We start from the raw sequence: 18020 nt of genomic DNA, 5'->3' as shown, positions 1-18020 counted from the left end.
ACACCTTAAAGCGCACCCGGAAGGCCACTGGCAACCAGTGCAGCTCGCGCAGCAGCGGTGTTACATGGGAGCGACGAGTCCCTCCCAACACCGCCCGCGCGGCCGCATTCTGGACCAGTTGAAGCCTCCGGGTGCTCCTCAAAGGGAGCCCCATGTAGAGAGCGTTACAATAGTCCAGGCGGGAGGTGACAAGAGCATGGGTGACTGTGCGCAGGGCGTCCCGGTCCAGAAAAGGTCGCAATTGGTGAATCAGGCGAACCTGATAAAACGCCCCCCTGGTCACAGCCGACAAATGGTCATCCAATGTCAGCCGTGGATCCAGGAGGACTCCCAAGTTGCGCGCCCTCTCTGAGGGGGCCAAAATTTCGCCCCCTAGCAATGGAGTCAGCTGACTATGCCGAGGCGCCGGCAACCACAGCCACTCGGTCTTGGAAGGGTTGAGCCTGAGTCTGTTCCTCCCCATCCAGACCCGTACGGCCTCCAGGCAACGGGCCATCACGTCAAAGGCATCGTTGGGGTGGCCTGGGGTGGAAATGTACAGCTGAGTATCATCATGACCTTTGGGTGACCCTGCTGGGAGTATATATTCTTGGCATACACTTCCAATGTTATTTGCTTATCCTTCCCTCCCAGGAGCAACCCCTACCACCACAGTGATGCGGCGGGATGGGGGGGGCACGCGGAACTGAATTAGGGTCATTTGGGTTATTGTGTTCTGTGGGCCTATAATGTGATCCAATTCATAGTTCTATTATTTGCTCTTTAATCTTCAGACAAATTTACTTATCTCTCACATCAGTTCATTGAAATATATTACAATTAGGGCCAACATATATATATATATATACTTGGGTTGGGTCATCAACTGCAGGTTTCCAACCCTGCCTTAAAGGCCATATTGACACCTACCCCCATCCTTAGTAAAGCTAATGCAGAAAAATTCAGATTCATTCCTGAAAATTACTTGGTAAATCCTCTCTCTGCCAGAGAAGCTGGTGGTTTATCATTTGTTTGGGTTTATGGATTTAATGTGGAATTTAAATTACTAGTTGTTACCTTACTTTTCTGCTAGGCCAGTGGGTGGGAACTTTCATTTAACAGCCTTTTATGTTTTTTACCCAGATCCTTTTGATGTTGATTCAGGAAAAGAATTTTTTATACTCAACGGGCCTTGCAGTACCACACAGTAAGTCTTTTAAAGGATTCCTTTAAGAGTCTGTAGAGATCATCATTGGGCTATAGAGAGTAACCCTGATCTCCATTTGTAGAGCAACTGAGGGAGATGAGAGCTCCTCTGAGGAGACCCCTGAGGACAGCGATGGCAGCAGCAGCAGCAGTGATGAGGACCTGAACACCGCCTGTTCTAGAGCCAGTAAGTCAGCTGCAGGGAGGCAAAAGAGCATTCTTAAAGAGAAGAAGCATCACTGAGTTTAATAACAGGGTTTTGCTCTGAGTTAGGATACAAATTTGGACAATGTTCTTCCAGTCTGAAATACTTCATTCAGCCCATTGGTCTTGTCCATCAACTGAGCTGTTTGATGAACTTCATTAATACGCTGCTTGTCAAATAGTTTTTACTAATGCAACATCCACATCCTGGTCTTATTTTTTTTACTTAACATCTCAGTTAATTATTATTCCAAAAATTGTTTTGAGATGGTGGAGGAAAAACCAGAAGCAATTTCCTTATATCTGACATCACTACTTTTTGGTTGTTTTATATTTCAGTTCTTAATATGTTGTGGATGGATAGTTGATAATAAATGCTCTAAACCAAAAATTACAGTGGAAACAGGCTTCTCATTGTTTTTGAAGGGGCAAGTGAAAACAAGGCCAATTACTAGCACATGTTCATCATCATGTAGTTGGCTAGTCTCAGAAAATATAAAAGAAAGCAAGCAGGATTGAGCAGAATTGATTTAATAGGAAGAAAGTCTATTAATTTTATCAGAATAACAGAGTTGAAAGGGACCTTGGAAGTCTTCTAGTCCAACCCACTTTTCAAGCAGAAGTCCCTATACCGTTAAAAGGTGGTCCAATCCCTTAAAAACCTCCAGTGATGGAGCTTTCAGCTCCAAAGATCCCTTTGCTAAAGACAGCTGAATATTAACTGCAAAGTTAAAGCACTTCCGTTTTATATGCCCAATGCTTTTATGAAGAAATTAATACCCCCCTCTGTAGATCATGCTAATGGGTTTTCTCTGGGCAGCTCACAAAACAATGTTCACAGCATACAATAACATCGACCACAATATGCTTTCGAGTCAACTTCAGGGGATGAGAGTGGGAGATACTGTTTTGCAGTATACCTCCTTTCTCTGTGATGGCTTTCAATTGGTGTTGATGGTTAGAATCAGAGGACTGGAAAAGAGCTGATGTGTTTTCCAATCTTCAAAAAGGGGGGGAAACGATCTGGGAAATTACAGATCATCTTGACATCAATACCTGGGAAAATCCCGGAAAAGATCATTAATCAGTAAATTTGTGAGGTGATTACTGGAAGCCAGTATGGGTTTGTTATAAATGGATCATGTCAAACAAAAGTTATTGCCCATTTTGATAAAGTGACTAGTAAATCAGGAAAATTGTGTGGATACAATATACTTAAGAGTTCAATAAGGCATTTGACAAAGTAGAACACAGCCCACTTCTTGTTAAGATAGAACAATGTGGGATAGACATTGATTGATTCACCACCACCAGATTGATTCACAGTTGGCTAACCAATCACAGTGTGTAGTCTTCAATGGAACTACATCTACATGGAGAAAATCATCTTCAACATCTTCATAAATGATCTAAATGAGGGGCTAAAACGGGTAGGCAACCTTGGCTCTTTTATGACTCGTGGACTTCAACTCCCAGAATTCCTGAGCCAGCATGGCTCAGCTTGGAAACCTCTCCCTTTCCCCTCAGCATGGCTGGCTCAGGAATTCTGGGAGTTGAAGTCCACGAGTCATAAAAGAGCCAAGGTTGCCTACCCCTGGGCTAAAAGGAAAACTCATCGAACTTGCAGATGACACCCAGCTGGGAGAATTGCTTTGGAAGATAGATGCAGGATTCAGAAGGCTCTTGACAGACTTGAGCACTGGAGTTCAGTGATGAAAAAAGTAGTGTCCTGCCCTTAAGAAGGAAGAACCAAATGCATAGGTATAGAATAGGAGGCATCTGTAGTAATTGTGAGAGAGATCGAAGTGTCCTGGTGGATCATTGCTTAAGTATGAATCATTAGCACACTGCCACTGCTAGAAAAGCCAATGCAGTTTTAGGCTGCATCAGCAAAGAGACGATCACAAATGTGATAGTTCTGCTTTATACTTCACTTAGAATCTGGTTCTGGTGACCACAATTCAAAAAAGATGCTGAGGCCTTGGAGATAATGCAGAGAAGAGCAACAAAGGGGCCTCAAAGCTAAATCTTACAATGAACAGCTAAGGTACATTTAGCCCAATGAAGCGAAGGCTTAAGGGAGACATGATAGCAGTCTTCCAATAATTGAAGGCCACCACAGGAAAGAGGACATCGAATTATTCTCCACAGCACCTGAGGACAGGACAAGAAGCAATGGGTGGCTGACAAGAGTGAGGTTCAACCTGGAAATGAGGAATTTCCTGATAGTAAGAACAGTTAATCAGTGGAGCAGCTTGCCTCCTGGAGTTGTAGGTGCTCCATTGCTGGAGGTTTTCAAGAAAAGATTGGACAATCATTTGTCTGGGGTGGTATAGGGACTCCTGCCTTGGGCAAAGGGTTGGCCTAGAAGACCACCACAATTCCTTCCAGCCCTGTGAGTCGTATCCACAGCCACTTATTTATGGAGCCCTGGAGGGGCATTGCAGGGTTTATTTCTCTCCCCTTCAGATGGAACTCAATTATACCTCTGAAGTGACTGTGTCAAAGGGCTGACCCAGTGTCTGAAGGCTGTATGGGTCTGGATGTGGAGAACTGATTAGGGCAGGTGGTAACAGTGGCCAAAAGGACCTGTGACCAGATACATCTGGTATACCAATTGTGCCTGTTCCTGGGTCATAAGTCCTTCTAAAAGTGACTCGTGCCTTGGTCATCTTGTGATTGGATTGCTAGTGTTCTCTACATAGGACCACCCTTGAAGACCTCTTGGAAGCCACAGCTAGTCCAGAATACAGCAATGTAGGCAGTCATGGGCGGATGACAGTATATGCGCATGTCCTCTGCTGCTTCATGAGCCGCACTGCTTACTGTTTGCTTTCCGTTGCCATTCGAGGCACTAGCAGAAGCCCTTCATGGCTTAGGGCCCAGCTACCTGAGGGAATTGCCCAACGAGGTCAGAGTAGACAGGCTCCAGGTCCCATTCCTTTAGCAGTGTCACCTTACAGGACCCAGAAAGCATGATGATGGCTCCTGCTCTCTGGAATGAGACATACCTGGAAATCCATATTTTTCCCAGGCTACTGATTTTTCACAACTTGCTGAAAAGTGGTTCTTCTCCAAGGCTTGGAATTCAACATATTCCATCATCCGTCTCTTCTTTGATAAAGATTTTAATTTTACTTCATTGTGAACCACCCAGACTTGCATGGCCTTAAAACTAGAATATTAAATAGCAACTAAAATGCTGTATTGTAAGATGTTAATCTTATAATAAACCTCCTTTACTTGACTCCAGTGTGATACTCTGAGGGATCTTTCTGCTCTCTGGCACCAAATTTGGCTGACGATACAGAGAGAGCCTTCTTCAGTGCAGACTAATGAGGCCAAAACTTTAGCTGTTGCCATATTCTGGACAAATTGTAAATCCATACCAATTTTTTAAAAAACTCCTTACAGTTCATTGCAGCAAAGTTGTTCTCAAAGTGATTATAACTAACTTGTTCTATTAAAGCAATTGTCTCAGGTGACTAAGTGTGTCATAAGAACACTGTCTTTTAAATCCAGAAAGCAAAATATTGTATATGCTTCGGGTCTCATCAATTAAGCAGTGTCATTTTGCAGTGTGGAATGAGAACCCCCAAGGGATTTGTACTACCACAACCCTGTTGACTTTCTGCAAACACAGCATGAACCACATGGGTTGTTTTTTCTGTTTGATGTTTTGAGATTTGTCTCTGGTCAGTTACTTGATATACTGTTTATTCTTTTAATTATCTGTAAGCCACCCAGAGTCACTATGGAGTTGGACAGCCTCAAAATTAAATACTATGAATGGATCAGGTCTCCTGATGATCACCCACAATAGCTTCATGTGAATATGAAGCAGCATGCATAAGGGATCAGAACTGCAAGCCACGAATCAGCTGGAGATTGAGTAGAAATTCTCACAGCATCATTGACAATCCACCGTCCAAGTAGCAACAGACCTAACAATACTTTGGTTCCCTATGAAATCTTTCAGAATGCTCTGGGCTGTCATTGGCAGTTTGTACTTGGACATGAACAACCTTTTTTCTAATTTTAGAACAAAGGCCATAAGAATAAGTGGGAACTGACTGTTCCTTACCAATCCTATAAAAAAATATTGGCTTTTTAAAAAGCCAGTAGTAACAGCTTTTTTTCTGCTTGCAAACAGCTATTGGAGCTAAGAATGATCACACTAATATTGAGTTAATTTTAGCATAAAATGTTATTCCTGGGCTTTGGAATAGGACAAATAGCTGGAGCCCATGTGGTTATGGGACTGAATTTCTTATAGGTTTTTTTTTTTTTAATCTCAGCTGGCCTCAGTTTTTTTCTAAACTTGCTTTGAAATGTATTTTCTGTTTGTGTGTGTTAGTTGCCTGGAGATGCTACTTAATTGAACAGGAATTCATGGACAAATGCAGGATTAGGAAAAATGCTCCTCTTTGACTACTGTGTTTAGACTTTTCCTTTTGTGCCTGAAAAACAACACAGAAAAGGTGTAGAGACAGCAGCAATAAATCCAGTTTGTAGTTTGGCAGCTATTGCCTTCATGATGCAATAATTCAATATGGGTTTAGATTTTCTGAATTTATCAAGAAAACCTGAATTTTCTGCTTTGACCTATCCACTTTTTTCCACATTTTTGCCTCAGCTTTAAAAGCCAATTGAAGAATGGCCAGGAAATCCAAACTACGCACAGATAAAAAGCCCAATGGTGTCCTGAACATGGGTTGAAACCAGAACACTGGATGCTTCTTTCCAAATCCAGAATGATTGTTTTCAAAACCTGAATGTTTTTGGCATCCCCATCAGAAAATCAGGTCTGACTGAAATGTCCTTTTATCTATGGTTGCCCAAATATTAGTCTTGCCTGGGAAGATTACGTCAGTGGCAAATGTTGTCTAGGTTCAGACTAGATTTCTGCTCTTTTAAAGAAGGTGGAGGTGTGCCAAGCATGCCTTCGTCCTGATCCAGTGTTGCTCTGGTTTGCTGGAAGGGATTCTTGGTAAAGGGCTTAGGAGGGGTGAACCACATCAACTCTCCCAGAGCTTCACGTTCAGATAATTCATCCTGGAAAATCCCCCGACCAGCCCTGGAGGAGAACTGGCATATTCTGGAGTTCTCTGGAAAGTTCCTGTCATGGAATGATAAGTCTTGCAGATCCCTGATAGCTTTTTGCTTTTTTCAGTGAACAGATATTAACCTATATTTTAACAGGCATTATGTATAGTTTAAAACAAGTTAGATTACATAGCAAGTTCCAGGCCTAACCATAAAACTTTTTTTGTAAACTCACAAAAGTGTGTCAGAGAATGAAGTAAACTCAATACAAAATTTAATTATGAGTGCTGCATTTCTCATTTTTTCAAACATTTCTGCACTTTCTAAGAGTTAAGGGAAAGGATTATCACTGACTTTTTAATGCAACCATATACAATTTAACTGCATTTTTACAGATGTATGAAAAACAGTTTTATACCTGAAATACTTAAAACTCCTGGATTTCCTAGTATGGTTTGCTGACAGCTACAGCAGACAACACATCTGAGCATCATCAGCAAGCGACTCCCTTCACCCAGTGTTTAATTGAAACTACCGCAGATCAAGTTGTGCTATCTGCAGTCTAGAGTAGCTGTTTCTCCAGAAATGGTGTAATATTGAAGGAATGGGGAAGAAAGCGAGACAAAAAACTTTATAGAAACAGTTTATTTACTCTAAACAGCAACACAGACAAAACTCCATAAACACAAAGGAGGTGACGCAGAATCAAGATGCGGCTGACTTTGGATCCAAGGCATTTATGCAACAATCTAATTCCTTATTGATAGAAAACAAAAGGGAATGGAGGACATGTTTCTTCTTACCAGCCAAGTAGAGGCAAAAAAACAAAACAAAACACCCCCCCCCCAAAAACATTTTAAAGCGTGCCTGCATCTGAGAGCAAAGAAACTAGAGATACTAGTGAATTTATAGAAGTATAAAAGTTTATAGTTTACAGCAGTTGAAATACTGACATCAATATTAAAATAAAAGCAAGTTTTACATAACAATCAAAAATACAAAAGACTGAAGGAAGAGACCCTGTATGAAAAACTGGGGACAATTCAGCAAGTTTAGAACTGTATACAAGTGGTGAATATGGAAAATGGCACACATATAATCCCTTCCCCTAAATGACTATTAATTGTACATAGCGACATTAGATTTGCAAAAGTTTTGTAAACAAGTTCTTGCCAATTAATCCCTTCCTTTAAAGATGTGGGTGACAGGAGCTTATGATGGTGCAAACTTCTTGGCTTGTGCTCGAACCCTCTTTTCATATTCCACTCTGTTTTGGCTAAATGTAGAGAGAGAGAAAAAGCTAACAATTCTCAAAAATCAGAATCCATAAAGTGTTCTAGATCAGATTCTCCCTAGCACAAAAACCCACAAAAATCAAACTCTTGGCATCTTAAGTGAATTTGCACTGTTTCCCTGGAGATGGAAATCAGACAGGAGTTACATGCTAGGACTCAAGTAAAAGCACTTTAGAACACGCCTCCCATGAATTTTGGTATGCATGAATTAATATGAATAGCATTGCTTTCAGATGCAAAATCAATTATCAGATTGTATGCAATTATTTCTAATAATGAAGTAATTCAAGAATGGGAAAGAGATGATAAGCACGGGGGCTCAACAGGGAAGAGTCTCCAAAAACCAAACCAAAAAACCCTTCACTTTGAACCAATGGCCCTGAGGCCTTGGAGACCTTAGTGGCGTTTTCTCATGTTCCAAAGGCTTTGAGCAGGAGCCCTGCAATGCAGCAAGCTATTTTATTCGTGTGGTAGAAAATGGATCTCATTTTTTTCTAATTGTGAACGCCTAACAGTTTATTAGCATGCAGCTTTTCCATGGAAAAATATACTTAGAGTAACTCGTAACTTCAGAAAATAAAACAAATGCTTCAAAATTAACTATTTCAAAATAAAAATATGTTTTGTTTTCAAATAAATACATTGTTTCAGAAACTCTACAGTTCAGCTGAACCTGTTAGGAATGGTTAGAATCCAGACCTGTATATAGCAACAGCACTTAGGCTTATATACCTCCCTATAGTGCTTTATAGTGCCCCCTGGATGGTTCACAGTGCCAGCACGTTGCTCCCCAACAATCTGGGTCCTCTTTTTACTGACCTCAAGGATGGGAAGGCTGAGTCAACCTGTCAAGCCTGTCAGGATTGAACTCCTGGCTGTGGGCAGAGTTAGCCTGCGATTCTAACCATTGTGCCACCAGTGTATATAATTGTGTATATGTACTATAATTATATACAAATATTATTTGTATAATACAAACCCAGTGTATTATAAAGGTATCCATGTACATGTTTAATGACGAGGTGGAAAACCGGTTATCAGTGGAAAATTTTTCATTTACCAAATGCATATGCTGCCTAAAATGCTAAACATTAATAAAACATCCATTCAGACTGAAGTCCAGTAACATCAAACCAGATGATCACTTAGCAATATATTTTTAAAAGTAATATTTCAACAGAAACCCTTTCATAAGGTCTGCCTGTATAATTACTCAGTCATAACACTAACACTTATTTCCCAAAGATTGCAAAAGTGCAGCATTTCCATTGCCTCAGGAATATTAACAGGGAGGGAGCCATTGTAGCTTCTGCAGGCAGGGAATTTCAGAATTTAGGAGCCATCACAAGGTTATTACACTGTATTTGTTAAAAGGCAGAACTTTCCCTCCCATTATATAAAGTAACTGAGGTTAATAATCATAGTTTGCAGCAGAGGACTGAAACTTGGGAGTTTTTGCAAACAAGATAATAGCTGTGGAGATGTAGATCAAAGACAAAATATAATTAGAAGCAGGAAGTATTTGAAGGAGGTTGTAATGGGATTTCTTGCACAACCTGAATCCTTGTTTTGGAAATTCAGACTGTTTGTTAAAGGTGGGCGCCCCTGGAGGAACCAGGTTTTGCCTAAATAATTGTTTGGCTGCTGGAGAAAGCCCAATGCAGAGTGAAGGAATGCAGAGTACATGGTCAATTTCAATTAAGAACCAGAAAGAGCCAACTACAACCTGGACTTTTCCTTTAAAAAACCCACACACAGTGCTCCTCCTTTCCATTCCATACTCAAATCTATTCCCCCAGCACGGTCTAATTTCTCCACACAGCATCGTCACTTCCTAGCAGTTCTGCTTCTCCGCAGGGAATAGGCTCATTACCTAACTTGCATCTCTGATATTAATCTTGGGATTCTGCCCGTGAGTGACTGCTTCCCTCTCTACCCCCACATGTTAAAGAAGCTCTTGGCATCCGTTGCCTCACTTTGCCTTTGATAAGATAAGATAAGATAAGATAAGATAAGATAACCTTTGTTGTCATTTTTTTTACTGTGGGCACAACGGCACACATCAAAAATGAAATTTAGTTGCCTGCTCTCAAAGTGAAACATATATGACACACACCTAAACATACTATGAACATATGCACAGAAATTACAAAGGCTCTTGATTATCTACATTTATGCAGATTAAGGAGGTATCCATGTTATGTCTGTGCATTTATCTGCTTAAAAAAATAAGAAATGAGTCCAAGAATCCGGGCGAGAAGCACAGGATTGGATAAACTGGCAGGGTTGAAGACAACAGGCACTCCCCACCCTCTGAGTGTTTCAAGCAGTGCTTCAGTGTAATAGAACCACTTACTGCCCCTGCTCTGGTCTTGTGATCTAACTTCCTTGGTGACAAATTAGAATAGAATAGAGCTGGAAGGGACCTTGGAGGTCTTCCAGTCCAGCCCCCTGCTCAAGCAGGAGAACCTATACCATCTCAAGACAAGTGACTGTCTAGTCTCTTCTTAAAATCTCCAGTGATGGAGCGCCCACGGTTTCTGAAGGCAAGCTTTTCCACTGGTTAATTGTCCTCACTGTCAGGAAGTTTCTCCTTAATTCCAGGTTGCTTCTCTCTTTGTTCAGTTTCCAACCATTGTTTCTCGTCCTTCCCTCTGGTGCTCTAGAGTGAACAACCTGGCCCCCTCTGCCTTGTGGCAGCCCCTCAGATACTGGAACACTGCTATCATGTCGCCCCTATTTCTTCTTTTCTTAGACTAGCCAAACCCAAGTCCTGCAGCCGTTCTTCATATGTTTTGGTCTCCAGGCCTTTGATCATCTTACTTGCTCTTCTCTGAATTTTTTCCAAACTCTCAACATCTTTTTTGTGATATGGTGACCAAAATTGGCTGCAGTATTTCAGGTGTGGTCTTACTAGGGTTTTATAAAGTGGTAATAATACCTCACATGATCTTGATTCTATGCCTCTGTTTATACAACCCAGGAGTGTATTAGCTTTTTTGGCTGCTGCTGCACACTGCTGGCTCATAGTCAAGTGATTGTCCACTAGGACTCCAAGGTCCCTCTCGCAGCTACTGTTTTTAAGCCAGGTCTCGCCCAATCTGTACCTATGCTTTTGATTTTTCCTATCTAAATGTAAAACTTTGCTTTTCTCCACATCGAAACTCATTTTGTTGGATAGGGCCCATTGTTCAAGTTTGTCAAGATCTTTTTGGATCCTGCGTTTGTCTTCTGAGGTGTTGGCTATTCCTGCCAGTTTGGTGTCATCTGCAAATTTGATGTGTTCCCCTTCAATTCCCTCATCTAAATCATTGATGAAGATGTTGAAGAGTACTGGGTCTAAGACAGAATCTTGTGGTACCCCACTGCTTACTTCTCTCCATGTGGATGTAGTGCTGTTGAGGACTACTTGTTGAGTACGGTTTGCCAGCCAGCTACAGATCCATCTGGTGGTGATGTTGTCTATTCCACCTTTTACTAGCTTTCCAGCGAGTAGGTTGTGGTCTACTTTATCAAATGCCTAAGTATACTTAGACTTCAATAAGGCATTTGATTCCAGTATTTGAGGGGCTGCCACAAAGAAGAGGGGGTCACGTTACTCACCAAAGCACCAGAGGGCAGGACAAGAAACAATGGTTGGAAACTGATGAAAGAGAGCAGCAACCTGGAATTAAGAGAAACTTAAGAGATACCAGTGGAACAGCTTCAGAAATCATAGGCGCTCCATCACTGGAGACTTTTAAGAAGAGGATAGACAGTCACTTGTCTGAGATGGTATAAGTTCTCCTGCTTGAGCAGGGGGCTGGACTAGAAGACCTCCAAGGTCCCTTCAAAATTCTATTCCATTCTACGTCCACAGCATTTCGCTGGTCTACTAGTTTAGTCACTTTATTGAAGAATGAAATAAGATTGGTTTGGCATGATCTGTTTTTAACAAACCTGTGCTGGCTACTAATTATAACTTTGTTTACATATAAATTACATTCTAGATAAGAAATATTGTAGAGGCTCCTCCCTAAAGAGGTCCAAGAAGCAGAACACAGGTAGTCCTCAACTTGCAACATCTTATTTAGCGACCATTCAAATTTACAACAGCACTGAAACAAGCGACTTATAATCATTTTTCACACTTACAATGGTTGCAGCATCCCCCTGGTCACATGATTAAAATTCAGATGTTTGGCAACTGACTCGTATTTATGAGTTGCCTTGTCCCTGGTTCATGTGACCCCCTTTTGCGATCTGACAAGCAAAGTCTATGGAGGAAGCCAGATTCACTTAACAACCATGTTACTAACTTAACAGCTGTAGGGATTCACTTAACAACTGTGGCAAGAAAGGTTGTAAAATGGGGCAAAACTCACTTAACAAATGTTCCACTATGTAACAGGAATTTTGGGCTGAATCGTGATTGTAAGTCAAGGACTGCCTGTAGTGAATTGGCAGGAGGAGAGACTTCCCCTTTACGAAAGGAGCCCCAGAACATTTTCACTCTTTCATGTTTGGGTTAATGTTATTTTTGATGTTATTTTTCTCTTTGCTTTTTGAGTGTTAAGACAGACCTCCTTATATAAGCATTTCATTCTTAATTTTTTTATGATTTGGATAATGACTGTTATGGATTTATACAGTTTTATTTGCATTATTTTCTGTTTTATTATTCTGGTCCTGTTTAGTACCATTTGTTGTTGCACTATAAACCACAGTGAGTTGGCTTGTAAGAAGCATGGAGGTATGAATGTAATAAATAATTTCTCTGTCAAAATCTGCAGCTGAAGTGAATGCCTCTTTGTGGGAGGGAGGGTGCCTCTGCCTGCCCTGGAGGAGGCGGTGGCCCACCCCCGTTAGAAGAAGCCATCCTTGGACCCAGCCAATCTTCAGTTTTCCCTTTCTAGGGAAGGAGATTGAAAGGGTGGTTGGCATTCAACTATAGAGGGTCCAGAGTGAAGTGGATTACTTGGACTCTTTTCCACTTGGGTTTAGGCCAGATCATGATCATGGCATCCTCTGTATTACCTACAGAGATTGGGAAGCCCTGTTTTTCAATGATTCTCCTTCTCTCTGTGGCTGGGGGTGTGTGTGTCTAGCCTCGGGATTTGTTTGGGCTGCCCACTTCTTTCAACATCTACATGTGCTGATGATACTTAGTTAGACATCTTCACCCCAGCTGGGTAGCTGATGACCCATTTCAGTGCTCTCTCAGCGCCTGGAAGCTGTGAGGGTCTGGATGGGCAGGAAGCAGCTCCAGTTCAACCTTAGCTAGACAGAGTTTGGGAGTTTTCTCCCCCCCCCCCCACTTTGACTCTTGATAAGGTAGCACTTCCCAGATAGAACTGCTGCGCAATATGGGGGCACTCCTGATCTGGGGCTACAGGGAACAACCACAGCTAGAGAGGCCTTTGCCTTTTGCCAGCCAACTGCGCCTTTTCCAGGGCCAGGAGGCCTTGCTCATGATTAATCGTGGCTTGGTCACTTATTGGTTCAACTACAGCAATGCATTTTGCGGGGGGCTGCCCTTGGAAACTGCCCAGCATGCAGCAGCTCGCAGTGCTGGGCATCTCTCAGTTTATCCATGTGACAACATTGCTGCCCAAGCTGCACTGCCTTTCCATTTCTTTCTGGGTGCAATTCAAAGTGATGGCGATTCCATCAATGCCCCAGGCAGCCAGGGGCAGGTTATTTGGAAGACCGCCTTTCCCTGAAGTATCTGCTCATTCCAGGGCAACCTTTGGGTCCCCCCCCTTAAATGCTGCCATCTAGTGGGACCAAGGAGAGCGCCTTTTATGAAGCAGCCCCTTCCCCTCCAGATCAAGAAGCCTCCCCCCCTCTTCACATTTCTGGAATGCCAACAAGAGCAGGCTCCCCCCCCCCGCACTGGAATGCTATGGTTTTCTCATCTCTGATATTACTGTCGTTCTAAAGATGGGCTGCTATTTAAGTTGTATCAATCAAATCCTATCTGAAGCAGGGATGGACTAATACACCCCCCCTCCTTTGGTCTCACTTGCTAACAGTACCTGCCTCCTACTACAAGGCCGACTTGGGCCTGCCTCACTTTCCCAGCAACCTTTGTACCTCAATCTTTTTTAAAATGTACCTAAGTACACACATGTATACACACACAGCCCTGATATATTATGCAGTACCACATGCAACTCTAAGAGGGAAGAGGTGTCCCTACACCTGTCTAAAAGGGTTTAAAATGAAGCCCTTGTTCCAAGAGCAGCAGAAAATGAATCTGCTCCATTACCTATTTGAGTTTTTAAAAGAAAATGGAACGAAATTAGATACAGGCAGTCCTTGACTTACAACAGTTCATTTAGTGAACATTCAAACTTACAACAGCACTGAAAAAACTGACTTATGGCCGTTTTTCATACTTACGACAGTTGCAGCACCTCCATGGTCACGTGATCAAAATTCGGACCCATGGCAACTAACTCATATTTATGACGGTTGCAGTGTCCCAGGGTCATGCTACCTTCTGACAAAGTCAATGGGGGAAGCCAGATTCACTCAACAACCAGGTTACTAATTTAACAACCACAATGATTCACTTAACAACTGTGGCAAGAAAAATCGTAAAATGGGGCAAAACTCACTTAACAGAGGCCTCACTTAGCAACATAAATTTTGGGGTCAATTGTGGTCATAAGTCAAGGACCACCCGCAGTTCACAGACCTAATCCTTGATACGTGAAAAGATGAAACCAATTTTAATCATAAACTTGATGATCCATGTTTGCTATAAAAAATTAGTTGAAAGGCAACTCACCAGTAGATTGTGTAAGCCTCTGCTTGAGCTGGGTCCTGGATATTTGGTTCATTTAGAAGTTCTTGAATTCCTAACAAGATCTAAGAACATAGAATGAGAGAAGCATCACTGTAAAGTACACTCGCATCTTGCAAAATCATGGATTAAAATCAGGTACATATTTTCATCAATGTATTAAATGCTTACTCTCGGCTGTTAACTGTAAATTTAAAATATTAAGAAATCATTAGGTCTTACGGGTATACAAGTAAGGCCATTTGAGTCAATATAATATGATGCATAAATTAGGTCCAGGTTCTAACAAAATGCATACTTGTTTAATTGTGATTGCAGGCCTCCAATCCTTATCTTCTTCTAAGATAGACAGACAGACTGTGCCTGAAGGATACACGTTTGGATGGAATAAGGGTGGCTCAAATTTGCCTAGAGAAAGGAAAACTTGGTTCAAATAAAAGGATTTGGCAAAACACTTTTAAAAGCTAGCAGGGCTTCAATCAATGCTAGGGAGCAAGAATATGATCTTTGCCTCTATACCCAGTTTAAATTCCCGTCTCTGAAGTAAACCAATTGAACTTCTTTTGAAATCCCTTAAGAATTATGACTGATGGTATCTCTTGTGAATCTTCTGAATGAGGTTTTTTCAACCAAATCTCTTTTAAAAGAGCACTAGTAATTTAAAGATAGCCACAAGAATTGGGTGGGAAAGAACACCAACAAAAACGTTTTTTTGAAAGGAAGCTGATATGCTGAAACTCAGATCTGAAATGCAGCAATTTTAAAAAATGCATCCAATAGTATTTATTCCATGGACCTAAATATTTATTCAAACACTTAGTAAGACTCTGAACCAATTAACAAAATGAAAATAAAAATGAAAATTCTGAAACATCCAATGGAAAGAAGTATATCCTCAAGAAGAGACAAACAGAAAACAGCACACAAGGTACTGAAAAGTAAATTTCAAAATCTTTGCCCATGTAAAAACTTCAGTAGGGGAGTCATGCAAAATAAAGGAAGCGGCAAATTCCTGTGATTCAGGACAACCTGTTTTGTTCTGGGGATTCCAAGAACTTTTGCACAACGAAAGAAGTAAGAGAGATTTTGCATGGTGAGCGCTCTAAATAATACAGCTTGAAAATTGCTCAAAACCCGAGATATAATAGTCCCCGCTTCTGAAAGGAAATGGTTTCACAAAGCAGATAGAAAATATTATAAGCGAATCAGAATTGGCCAAGTTCTTGAACTTATCAAACCCTGAAACCAGCATGCTGGGATGCAGCCAGAGGAACAGAGCCGGCGGGTGGGTGATGGTTGGAGGCAGCGAGTGTCTAACTTTGGGGGGAAATGAGATATCAATGCTCCTCCTAATTTGCTACATCTACCCGCCAGGAGCCCTCTGGCTGCTGCTTGTCGAGGACTTGAGCTCCTTCTACCTGGCAGCTCTGAGGTTTACCAGACTTACATTTCGGAGGCGAGGAGGGATAATCGTCCTTAAAAAGCATCCGTAACTTGAACAGGCCTCCTTCCCACGGGGTCTGTCGGGAAAGCACAAGACGGGCCGCCGTTTGCCCAAAGCGCTTCACTTCCGCGGGCTGAGCCGCCCAGAGGGGGAACCGTCCAAGGCTGCGGGGCAGGCGAGGCCCCGGTTCAGGGGGAGGCCGGCGCGGCTCTCTCCGCTCCAGGCCGGCCGCCCGGAGTCCCGCCAGGCCCGCCGCAGCCGGTGCGCACTTCCTCCCCGGGAACCGCCTTCCCTCCCCCACCCCCAGCCCCGTCACGGGAGCCTCGGACGGCCGGGGGGGCCGCGCAGGACCCCCGCCCCCCCCGCGGCCCCCCCGGCGAGCGGCGCCCGGCAGACAAAGGGCCCCTTACCCCTTTCTTCCCCGGGATGGCGCACTCCCAGTTCATGAGGTTCATCGTGCCGTCGGGGTTCTTGGTGGGCACCGCCACGAAGCCCTGCGAGGAGCCCAAGGTTAGCCGCGCCGCGCCGCCCCGGGCCCTCGGCCGCCCGCCCGCCCGCCCGCCCCGCCGCGCCCCGCCCGCCGCCACTNCTGACCTTGACAGTCGCCCCCGCCCCCCGCGGCAGGCGCGTCCCCTCCGGCGCCCGCGGCCTCACCGTGAAGCGCCCGCGGCGGCGGCGGAGGCGGCGGAGGCGGCAGCAGCAACCCCCGCGCGTGTCCCGGATTCAGGCGGCGGCGGCGAATGACCCGGATGTTCCCTATCCGCCTCCCCCCCTTTTGTCTCAAACCCGGCCTTTCCCTCGCAGAAAACGGAGCGCGTCTGCACGGCCTGTCCCTCGGCGCGACCCGTCTGCGCGACAGCGCCTGCGCCGAGAGCGCGAAGCTGAACGCCGCCGCGCGGGACGCTCCGAGACCACGCCCCCCGCTCCGACAGAGAGCAGCCGGCGGGCGGGAGGCCGGAAGGGGCGGGGCCGGCTCCGCGGCGTCGTTCTCGTCGGCTCGCCGTCTCCCGCCCGGCCCCTCCGGCCACGCGCTCCCTCCCCGCTCGCCGGCAGCGGGGCGAGCGGCGCCCGCTCAGCCGCTTTCTGGCCGGGCCCGATCCAGAGGCGGCGTCGCGCTCCGGCCCAGTGGCCGCTCGGAGGCAGGGAGAGAGTCGGGCCCGGTGCGGGGCTCCGCGGCTGCGAATTAGGGACACGGAATCGAGGGCGGGGGGGGGAGGGAGCAGGCGCCTGCGATCAAAGCGACTTAGAGCAAGGAAAGGATAAGCGAGGGCAAGGAGGCCAGGCCGGCTGAGAAGGGAAGCAAGGCTCCCGCTCTCCCTTGCGACGGCCCGGGTGAGGAAGCCCTCGGGGTCTCCGGGGACCCTCGGTCCGGAAGGCAGGCGCGCACCTGCGCGGTAGAATTGGCGAGGGGTCTGTTATGGGAAACGGGCGTTCCCTCGAGGGGGGTCTTTCGCCTTGAATTGCAGCCCCGACCAGGTCAGCTCACGGAGCAGGGGCGCACCAAGGCGTTTGGCACCAGTTGACGCTTCCGGGGGTCTTCAAGGACAACCCCGCACGCAGTGCATTACAGCAGTCAAGCCATTAGATGACGAGCATGAACGTCCAAAGGGTCCCTCTGTTCTGGAAAAGGGTGCATCAGATATAGTTGTGCAACCTTGTTTATGATCTTTGTCAGCAACTATTGTAGATGAATTGGCCAGAATCCTTGCAACGAAAGTGGACCAGGAGAAGCAGCAGACAGTCTGGTAGCTGCGCTGGCTCTTCTGCAAGACACCTACAAAACGCAGCCTTAAATACAGTTTATCCATATTTGGGGATAACAAACGAAAAATATTGGGAACACTGAGAATGGACCAGAGTTCATAGGCAATACAGGTAGTACTTGACTTATTACCTCAATTAATCCCAAACTTTCTGTTGCTAAGTGAGACAGTTAAGTGAGTTTTGCCCCATTTTACAACCTTTTTTGCCACAGTTGAGTTAATCACTGCAGTTCTTATATTAGTAACACATTTGTTAAGTGAATCTGGCTTCCCCATTGACTTTGTCAGAAGGT

The 18020-nt window shown here is 44.4% G+C and overlaps 2 protein-coding genes across 2 annotated transcripts in view; one reads left to right on the top strand and one right to left on the bottom strand.

Annotated features, from left to right (window-relative positions):
• Window positions 1-6704, top strand: part of TSR3 (TSR3 ribosome maturation factor) — a 16142-nt gene extending 9438 nt beyond the window's left edge. Inside the window, exons 5-7 of the mRNA XM_015831740.2 lie at window positions 1123-1186; window positions 1269-1372; window positions 6026-6704. Coding sequence (XP_015687226.2) covers window positions 1123-1186; window positions 1269-1372; window positions 6026-6042 — 185 coding nt within the window. The 3' untranslated portion in view covers window positions 6043-6704. The remainder of the gene's footprint in view (window positions 1-1122; window positions 1187-1268; window positions 1373-6025) is intronic.
• A 360-nt stretch (window positions 6705-7064) lies between these two features.
• Window positions 7065-16452, bottom strand: UBE2I (ubiquitin conjugating enzyme E2 I). Its single transcript, XM_029287253.1, has 5 exons — window positions 16375-16452; window positions 15968-16040; window positions 14819-14928; window positions 14506-14585; window positions 7065-7711 (listed from the first exon to the last, which is right to left on the bottom strand). Exons 1-5 carry the CDS (start codon window positions 16417-16419, stop codon window positions 7648-7650), a joined length of 372 nt encoding a protein of 123 aa, XP_029143086.1. The 5' UTR covers window positions 16420-16452; the 3' UTR covers window positions 7065-7647.
• Between the last annotated feature and the right edge of the window lie 1568 nt (window positions 16453-18020).

This window comes from Protobothrops mucrosquamatus, unplaced genomic scaffold, assembly GCF_001527695.2.
Source record: "Protobothrops mucrosquamatus isolate PMUCROS unplaced genomic scaffold, P.Mucros_1.0 scaffold_278, whole genome shotgun sequence".
NCBI classification, from domain to species: domain Eukaryota; kingdom Metazoa; phylum Chordata; class Lepidosauria; order Squamata; family Viperidae; genus Protobothrops; species Protobothrops mucrosquamatus.
Note: the sequence above shows the minus strand (reverse complement) of the source record. Positions and strands in the feature narration are given on the sequence as shown.